General features: G+C 54.1%; 1 protein-coding gene across 1 annotated transcript; it reads left to right on the top strand.

Moving 5' to 3' along the window:
- Positions 1-7,212: 7,212 nt before the first annotated feature.
- Positions 7,213-8,469, top strand: CUNH11orf96 (chromosome unknown C11orf96 homolog). Its single transcript, XM_021665569.2, has one exon. It carries the CDS (start codon positions 7,481-7,483, stop codon positions 7,847-7,849), a length of 369 nt encoding a protein of 122 aa, XP_021521244.1. The 5' UTR covers positions 7,213-7,480; the 3' UTR covers positions 7,850-8,469.
- Positions 8,470-10,169: the final 1,700 nt, after the last annotated feature.

Here is a 10,169-nt window from a genome sequence, read left to right as displayed (position 1 = left end):
AGGATGACTTCAATGAGGTGCTATGTGCACTTGCAAAGCACAGTCGGCACAAGTCCAGACAGAGTGGGTGTTCAGCAGATGACTTTTATTTTTTATTTTTTTAGAGATGAAGTCTCACTATGTTACTCTGTTGCTCAGGCTGGCCTGAAACTCCTGGGCTCAAGTGATCCTCTAGCCTCAGACTCCTGAGTAGCTGGGAATACAGACGTATGCCACCATGCCCAGCAACAAATGACATTTCTGTGTCCTTCCTCTGTAGTCCCAGAGCAACCGACCTACTGAGAAGAGGGACTGTCCTGTATCCCTTTTAAGGGCCAACCCCTGCACCAGGGTGACTGGGTGAGGCCACGTGGCTGGTCCTGGAAAAGCCCTCACTGACCCCTCCCACAGCTCTCAGCCCCTGCAAACCCAGGAAGTTGCAGGAAGGCCCAGAGGGCAGCAGGAAGCAAGACCCCCCATGCTGGGAGGGCCCACAGTATCTAATCCCACCAGGTCTGCCCACTCTTTGCATCTGGGCTCTCAGGCCTTCGGAGGACGGAAAAATGTTGAAAGAGGTGTTGATATCCACAAAGCCCCCCAGGGCCACCTTTGGGCATCAGCAGTAACAACACCCCAACCTGGTTCTTTTCTGCTGTGTGGAGCTCCACCCTTGGAGATGTGACTTGGAGCACAGTGTTGTTCTGCCTGCCTTCCTCTTTTAAATTGTGAGTCAGGCAGGAAGCCACCAAAACCCCCAAATGCCCTCTGAAGCAGGAATTTCTTGGAACCTTTCCCTGATATCTTCTCAACCAAGTTGGGAGCTGGGTGGGTTTGAGGATGAGATCATAAAAGCAAAAGGAACTTTTATTTTATGCTTAAGACATGCTGAGCGCTGTGCTAGCGTTTCCCTATGCACTGGCCCCCAGGGGCATTGCTGCTGCTTTCCAGGTACAGAAGATGCCCCAAGGTCACAGAATGAGTACATGGCAGTGCTTAGGTTAGAATCTAGGTCTGTGTTCTCCTAACCTGATGGTGGTCGGTGGCTGGGTCCTTGGGCAGGGAAGGGCAGAGAAGGCATAAAAAGGTCACCCAGGGCAGATCCTGGCCCTAGGGACATCCTGAGGTGGGGGAGTCGTGGCTGGGGAGGGCGGGTGGCAGGACTGGGGGATCTAGACAGTGTAGGAGCTCAGATTCCATACTCCATGGGAGGTTCAATCTCCCCACCCTCCCTTCCTGCCCTCTTCTAAAAGGCCCCCAGTGAGCAAGGCCCAAGACCCAGGAAAGGATGATCTCATTGCTAATTTGGCACCTTTGCTAAGAAGCATGCACCCTTTTTCTTATTTTCACCACCCTGGGCCAGAATGGGGAACCTCTCATCGGGGGAGTGGAGGGAGTTGACTTAGGGTACCCTAGTCCCTGGCCTCAGAATTTGGGTCCAGGGGAGCTGTGTGTGTTGGAGACAGTGTGGCACCTTGGCTGGCCTGTGAGGAGCCAGGGGAGCAGGGCACACAGGGAAGCAGTCCATGCCACAGGGACTCCGCGTGCCAGCCCTGTGCTGGGTGCTGGAAAGGCAACGGCCAACACTGACCACCTAATGAGGAAGGCAGACAGTACAGTGTCAACAGACCCTTTAGATAATGACAAACATGCCATGAAGGAAAGGGGGACAGAGAGACTAAGGGGCAGCCTTCAGTATGGTGGCCAGGCAAGGCTTCTTCAAGGAGGTAACGTCTGAGCTGAGACCTACCTCTGCAGGGCAGTCAAGTGGCTTGTCCAAGGTAACAGACTAGCCTGCGTCTCTAGAATCCCTTCGAGTGGTCTCCCTGCTCCTAGACACATCCTTCTCTCGGATTCTGACATGTCCTCTCGTTTTCCTTTACCCTGCTGAGCACTGCTACATCCTTGGCTGACTCATCCTCTTCCCAGTGCTGGCCTGTCCCAGTCCTCCTCTGGAACGTGGGCCTCCACCCAGCCCTCTCCAAAACTGACCGCCACCCCTCACTTCTCCCGTAGCTTCAGTGGCCTGCTTGCCATCTCACCTGGATGTCTAAGGGTCTCTTAGAACAATGCTGAAGTTCATCCAATAGAGACCCCAAATGAGAATAGTTTAAAAAGATTCAGTTGATTGTTCACTCCTGTAATCGTTCCAAGGGAAGTGCATCAGGTTGGTAGATAGCTCAGCTCCACGTGGTCATTTAGGGACTCGAACTAATGGCGGTGCTGCTATCTCTAACATGACAGTTCCAGAACCTGGCTGGTTATTGCTCTTCCAGCCAGTGTGAGGGGAAAAACACGGAAGTCTAGGGCAGAAATTTCTTCTTAATTGAGTGAGGCAGAAGTTGAGCATTCCACTTCTCACATTCCACAGATGTAGACACGTGGCCTCCTAGCTGCAAGGGGAGTTGGGACATGCCCCAGCTGGGTGGATAGCTAGCCATCTCTGTCACAGTCTGTCCTCTAGAACACTGAGGACTTGCCTGCTCTGGCAGTGGAGGAGGTTCTCTGGGGTTGTCCCCTTATTCTGTGTCTCCCTGACCTTGGCTTTGCCCTTCAACATTGCTTGTCTGTCATTCTTCACAACCACTGACAGGGTGTTGAGAGTCTACCCTCTTTGGATGCGGGTTGGGCTTGAGCAATCATGGGCTTTTACAGTCCAGCCTTGCAATTTTGTTGGTGATAACAATTCCTTCAAAAACTTAGCAGGCTTCAGGTCTTTCGTCAGTTCCTTGAGCCGTGACCACATCTGAAGTTCCTTTCTTGACAGTGTTATCAAGTCTATCTTCCACACCCTTCTCTTTCCCATTCCTTTAAAATGAAAGTGCTGAGGCATGGTGTCTCATCCCTGTAATCCCAGACCTTTGGGAGGCCGAGGCAGGTGGATCACCTGAGGCCAGGAGTTTGAGACCAGCCTGGCCAACATGGTGAAACCCCATCTCTACAAAAAATACAAAAATTAACCAGGCGTGGTGGTGCACGCCTGTAATCCCAGCTGCTCAGGAGGCTGAGGGGAAGAATTGCTTGAACCCAGGAGGTGGAGTTTGCAGTGAACCGAGATTGCACCACTACACTCCAGCCTGTGTGACAGAGCAAGAATCCATCTCAAAAATAAACATACAAATAAAAATAAAAAATAAAATTGTAATTAATAATAAAATGAAGGTTATGCTAAGGACATCCTAAATAAGACTTGGATAACAAGGTAATACTGTTATTATAATACTTTGCCACAGGGGCGATTTCTTTGTTTGGTTTCAAGTTTGGCCTAAGAGACAGGCTTTGAGAGAGGCTCTGAGCCATGATAGTCTGACCTCCTGCTCTTTGGACAAAACCAGTTGGCTTTTCCAACCCCAAGGACACCAGTTTTCTGAATTCTCTGTATTTCTGTCTCTTCTTGCAAACTGGCCAATCTCTGTCTTATATGATTTTGCTAAAAGCAGCATCAAACAGCCAGCACATGCAAATGACTTTGGCCCTTTCCAACCATTTTTCTAGAATTATAGGCCCAATAGGCATGTGGGCTGTCTTCCAAATGATCACAGGTGCCGTTTGCAATAAATATTTTGTCCCAGCATAACAAGGTTCACCAGCTTCTCATCCTCTAATATCTGTTTCCGTCTTGCTCCCCACCTATTGGCTAAGCCAGTGCCACATATTTGAGGGGTTTTGTATGTGGCCGTTTCCCACTCCTGGTACGAATTTCTATAAGGAGCTACAAAATACAGTGGTTTTATGATGATAGCAATTGGTTTTTCTCTCATGTAATATAGTTCTGATGTGAGCATTTCAGGCCTTGTTCAGGTGGGTGGTGGGTTTTGATAAGCAGCCAGCAGACTCCACAATGGCCCCCCCTCCCCACCCTTCTCTTCCCCAACACATTCGCCTGTGTATCAATGGCACCACCATCACACACTTGCTCAAGCAAATACATAGAAGTCAACTTATTTTTTATTTTTTGAGACAGGATTTCACTCTGTCACTCAGGCAGGAAGGCAGTGGTGAAATCTTCATTCACTGCAACGTCCACCTCCCAGGTTCAAGTGATTCTCATGCTTTAGCCTGAGAAGCTGGGATTACAGGCGCGCATCACCACACCTGGCTAATTTTTGTATTTTTTAGCAGAGATGGGTTTCACCATGTTGTCCAGGCTATTCTTGAACTCCTCACCTCAAGCAATCCATTTGCCTTGTCCTCCCAAAGTGCTTGGATTACAGGCATGAGCCACCATGACCAGTCAGAGGTCAACCTTGATCCCTCCCCAACCTGCAGCTCCCATCTAATCCATCAGCAAGTTTTCTCCATTCTATCTTCAGGGAAATCCCAAAAGTGACCATTTCCTACATCACCATTGCCTCTACCCTAATCCAAGCTTTCCGTGTGTTGTGGGGTCATGCAATATTCTTCCAAGTGAGCTCCCTGCTTCTTTCCCAGCTTCTCTCCACACAACAGCCAGAGTGAGGAGTATTATTATTATTTTTTTTTAGAGACTGGGTCTCACTATGCTACCCAGGCTGGTCTCCAACTCCTGGGCTCCAACTTTGGCTTCCCAAAGTGTCGGGATGGGTGTGAGCTACTGTGCCTGGGCTCCAGAATGGGTTTTGAAAAACATAAACTGGAGCATGCATTACAATGCCTTACTATTGCCCTTAGAATGAAATTCTATTTTTGTAACCTGCCGGTAAGGCCTCAAGTGACTGTCCCCCCTTCCAATTCCCTTCTCTCACTCTGCTTTAGCCAGCAAGCCTCTGTGCTGTTCCTCAAACATGCCAAGCTTATTTTTGCCTTAGTATCTTTGCACTAAGACTCCCTCTGCCCAGACACTCTCTTCCCACCTTGTCACATGACTGGTTCTGTCTTTGTCCATCTCAGGGCAAACCACTGTAGTGTAGTGGGTAAGAGTGAGGGCTCAGGAGCCATGCTGCTGGGGTTTGAATCTCCGCCCTGCTTCTTCCTGCTGTGGGACCTTGGGGCAAGTTTTCTTAGCTTCTCTGTGCCTTGGTTTTTCTACCTGTAAATGGTAATAAGAAATGTATGGTACTTGTTACCCAGGGTGGTTGGGAGGATTAAATAAAATAGCAAACACACTAAGTGGGTTTATGCATATGAAAAGTAAAAAGTTTCTCTTCAAAGTTTCCCTTTTTGTTAAATAATAAATAATAAGTGTTAGAAATAATAGCTTCTTTTAAATGGTAGCTTCCTTGATTTTTGCTAATAACTTTTCATTAAGCCCTATGTAGCTGTTAAATATAGTAAGGGAATAAGTACATTCTATGTCCTTGTACTTTAACCAAGTTATTTGCTCTGGCCTATAGCCTGCTCAGACATGTCCAAACATGCCCAGGAATTTCCTAGCTTATAGCCTTCGCCTCTTCCTTATTTGGAAATGTTATTATTCTCCTAGTTTCCCATAAACAACTCCCTTCCTTTCTTTGTTCTCCATCATGCGTCTACCTATTTAGGAAAGTTTTTAGCCAATCAGGATCAGTATAGATTGTGTGGTCCAGCTCCAGCCAATGGAGATAGGAAACAGCAGTAAGGACCCAATGCCTCAGGGATAAAAACTTCTGCTTTTCTTTGTTTGATGTGCTCTTGTGGCAGTCAGACTTCTGAGAAGCACCCTTTGTGCAGAAAGTAAAATTGCCTTGCTGAGAAAGAGAAAAGGACTTTGTCTAAGTGCTGGTTCTTGTTTTTGACACCAAGGAATAAGCATTGGTTCCCAACAATGCATAAAAAGTACACAGAGCATGGACGTACTAAGCCCTTAGTGTGTTGTTATTGCCCTTTGGGTGGCAGCTTAAATATCCAGGTTCTGAGCAGCATTTCCTGGCCCTGTGCTCTAAATGCATCTCTAGCTCATTGCCCTACCTTATTTCACCACAGCACATGTTCTTGTTCATGTATAGTCTGTCTCTCCCCATAACACCCCACTCCCACTAGAATGTAACTTTCATGAGGGCAGGGACTATACCTTTCTTGTTCACTTCCATTCCTTTCCTGAGCAGGAAAGTAAGTTCTCAGTAAATATTTGTTGAGTGGATACGGAAAGGACAGAGGCCAAATCCCACCAACGCTTCCTTTTTGGGTGGCCCTGCTGGTTGCCTGTCAGTGCCCTGCATTTCAAGCCCCAGGTGGCCATGGTCAGGCTCACAGTTTCCTCTTGGGAGTTCCAGGGGCTGCCCTGTGGACCTGCTCTTGGAGACCCTGAGGGCACTGATGAGATTTAGCTCAGGGGTACTCACCCTCAGCAGGGGGCTGTAAGAGCACAGACTCTGGAGTCCAGCCCATCTGTTTCTGTCAGCTACTAGTGGACCAGTTACTTATCCCCTCTGTGCCTCCATTTTCCCATATGTAAAAATGAGAGAATACCAATTACTTTATAGGGCTACTGCTGTGAAGATTAAACAGGATAATATATGTAAAACAGAGCTCATGGTTGGCTTGGAGTAAAGCTCTCCAGATGGTAGCTATTATTATTATTGTTGTTGTTAGTGCCATATCCAAAAGACACTCTTCAGAGCATGAATGGGGGTGCCCGAGGGACTTGGGTGGGGGAGTGAGGACTCAAACATAAAGAAGACATCTAGGGAAGGGAAGAACCAGAATGGAATAATCGAAGTGTGTTTGCATTCGTGAGTGCGAGCCTGTGTGTGTGTGTGTGTGTGTGTGTGTGTGTGTGTGTGTGTCTGCCTGTGGAGGAGGGTGGCAAGGATCTAGAGAAGGAGCCCGCCCCTTCCTCCGAGCTCAGCTCTGGGGAGCCTGGCGCTCAGGCTCACCATGCTGCAAAGAGAGCTGGGAGCTGCCTTGCGCCCCGCGCAGAACGGGTGGCGGAATAACCAGCGCCTCGAGTGTGTGCCTCTGGGACCAGGGGGCGGGGGAGGGGGACCTGCGCCCCATAGCCACCTCTGTTGGTGCAGACTTGGGGGTCCCAGAGGGGACAGTGCCCGCCCAGTCCCGGCGATCGAGGGTCCCTGCCCCGGCGCAGCTAGGGCTGGCCGCGTGCTCCGGGGCCGCGGCTTCTTCCGGAACCCCCGCGGGCGGGGCCTGCCTTCCGGAGCCGGCTTGGCGGGGGGCGGGCGGCGCCGGGGAAGGGGCCGTTACTTTCCCAGAGTGGCGGGGCGACGTCAGGCGGAAGGGCGCGGGGCGCGCACGCTTTAAATGGCATTCGCTGTCATCCGAGCTCACAGCCGTGTGGGCAGCCGCGGGCTATATAAGCTGCGAGCCGGGCCGCTGCGGGGCAGACGGCGACAGCAGCGGCGGCGAGTGCCTCGGAGCGCGGCGGAACAGCGCCCCCCGAGCCCTGCGCCCCCCGACGGGCCCGCCCGCCTGCCCGCCGTCCCGAGGAGCGCCGGCCCGGGCCCGAGAGGGCCGCCGCCACCCCGCAGCAGATTTGGATCCCCCGCCCGGCGAGCCCCCGGCTGCTGCCTCCCGGGGGGCCCCGGCGCAGCGGCCGCCCCCCGAGAGCCCCGGCGCCCCGCAGCCCGGCCCCGCAGACGCCGGAGGCGCCATGGCCGCCAAGCCCGGCGAGCTGATGGGCATCTGCTCCAGCTACCAGGCGGTGATGCCGCACTTCGTGTGCCTGGCCGACGAGTTCCCGCAGCCCGTGCGGCCCGCCAAGCTGTCCAAAGGCCGGGGCCGGCTGCGGCGGCCGCGCCAGTCTCGCTTCAAGACCCAGCCGGTGACCTTCGACGAGATCCAGGAGGTGGAGGAGGAGGGGGTGTCCCCCATGGAGGAGGAGAAGGCCAAGAAGTCGTTCCTGCAGAGCTTGGAGTGCCTGCGCCGCAGCACGCAGAGCCTGTCGCTGCAGCGGGAGCAGCTCAGCAGCTGCAAACTGAGGAACAGCCTGGACTCCAGCGACTCCGACTCGGCCCTGTGAGGGGTGCCGCCCGCGGGGGGGGACGCGCGCGTCCACCGTCCGCGCGGAGACCGACGTGCGAATCCCGAGAGGGCCCACGTCCTGCCCCCCGGGGTCCCCAAGGACCCGGGACTGCCGCCCCTCGCGCGCTCGGACTCCCGCCCCGCTGCGAACTGGTCGGTGCGCCCCTTGCCGCGCTCGCCCTTGCCGGGGGGCGCCGGGAGCGGGGCCGCTTTCCTTGCCCTTGTAAATGTTTATTTTTTAACTCTTCCCAGTGCGAACTCTGCTGTGAGTGTGTGCGGGGAGGCGCGCGCGCGCGCTGAGTCGGCCGCGGGTCGCCCGGGTCGCCGCTCCACGCCCTTGTCCGAAGGTTTGCAACTCCGATTTTGCACACCGCTCCACCGTGCCCCCCAGCGCACACCCGTTCACACTCACGCCAACACTCTCGCTGAACACTTTTATAATGTTAGGTGCGGCCGTTGGGACTTGGGACGCAGCGCAGCTGCTGCTGCGGCCGGAGGATTGATATTTATTTTTGCATTGCGATGGCTGAAGGCGTTTATTTAACGATCTTTTTACCTGGATATGTCTGTGAGGCTCCTGAACGGAGACAAATAAAGTCAATATATTTGCACAGTGCATTTCTTCAGGCTCTTGACTTTTTGAACCTTCGGGGCCGAGGCTCCCAGACTGGGGGAAGTCGGGGAGGGGGTGGCAGGGGGATGCCGGACCAGGGAGCCAGGAGTGGAGCTACCTCCACAAGCTTCGGTCCCCGGAACGAGGTTGCGCCCCCGGTGCGCGGGTCGGTTGCCTGCCTCCCCAAGAGAATCCACCCCGGGTCCAGAGCGCTCCTGCCTCCCTGGTCTGTTCCCCATCGCCAGCATCCGGGCTGGAGTGAAGCCGCAGGCGGGGCGGAGGCGGCGCTGAGGATGGGGAGCTGTCTCCTCCGTGCAGTTGACTTCCCCAGGCTGGGGTCAGGGTCCTCGCCCCGCATCCGCCGCAGAAGACACACCACCCTCTGCGCCCACTCCTGGCGGCGGGTGGGGAGATACCGGAGCCAGCAATGCGAGATGTTTGGGCGTTGGGACTCGAGAGAGGGCCGGGGGCCAGGTTGGGCTGGTCGAGAGTGTGGGTGCGCGCTCTCTGTCGCAGGCAAGTGACCCCCTGACCACAGCTGACTCAGCGCAGTGCCTGGCGCTCCCGCGCTGCGAGGGAAACCGCGGACGCTACGTCTCCAGCCCTTCTCCTCTGCGCCCCGCAGGGTTCCTCCAGGAGGGTGAGGCATGTCTTTGGTTAGAGCCTGAAGGGCACCTGGGTACCACCGAGTCCTTCCTTTCTCCTCGCCCCCTACCTTTGTTTACAGATGAGAAAACAAGCCCAGGGTCACAGGGAGAGGAGCGCTCCCAGTCCTCTGGACTTCGGGTCCAGGACTCCTTGCACCGCAGGAGTTTTTCTTTCCAGTGCTCTTCAGCCACTGCCCGAATCCCTGTCTACCTCCTAAATCCTCTGGGTTAGCAGTGTGACTGGACCACCTGGCCGCAGATGGCCACCAGGGTAACAAGCTACGTTTGGTTGAACAGGGCAGGTCCCCACCCTGAGGCCCTCTCCCAGCCCCTTCCTCCAGGATTACTCCAGGGCTGACCTGCCCTGACGGGTTTAGGGCTCCTGCTCTGGTTGCAGCGTCTCTGTGCTCTGGCGCCCTCTGGTGGTGGGGCTGGTGTGTGTGTTTGGGGTAGGCAGGAATCTCCTTAGGAGATACCCATTCTCTTAGCTGCAGGCTTAGCTCTGGAGAAGAGGACAGCAGAGGAAATGAAACAAAGAAACAAAAATAGAACCACAGGGCCCGTGGGGATTTCTTCTCTCGGCTCAGAGAGAGCACAGGCCATGGTCTTGGTGGCTGTGGTATTTGGCCTGTGTCCCAGCCCCTGAGAACACACTGGCCGTGGCAGTCCCAATGACGGGTTCCATTGTGGTGGGGTGTCATGGCAGGAGACCCTTCCTTGCCTGCAAAGGTCTCAGAGATGTGAGGCCACGGTGCATCTATGCTATATTCCAGCCAAGGCAGCTGCCACCCCTGGACTAGTTTGAGCTCGCCTGGGTGGAAGGAACCTCCTCTGAGCCCAGCCTCCTTCTCTTCTCTCTCCAAAGTGACTCCCTGAGGGCAGAGGGGAGGACCCCACATCCCATGCCCCCTCTTGTCTTACCTTTTCGTCAGCAGCTCCTCTTCAGGAGTTAGATGCCCCAAGTGTCTGGAAGACCTCCCAGTAGGCTTCTAGACCCTCAGGCCTGAGATCCTCCCCTCTTCGTAGGCTTCTCCCACAGAAGAACCTCCTTTTCAGCT

Source organism: Aotus nancymaae, unplaced genomic scaffold (genome assembly GCF_030222135.1).
Source record: "Aotus nancymaae isolate 86718 unplaced genomic scaffold, 86718_ANA_hifiasm-v0.15.2.pri h1tg000059l, whole genome shotgun sequence".
Classification (NCBI taxonomy): domain Eukaryota; kingdom Metazoa; phylum Chordata; class Mammalia; order Primates; family Aotidae; genus Aotus; species Aotus nancymaae.
This window is presented reverse-complemented; position numbering and strand designations above follow the sequence as displayed.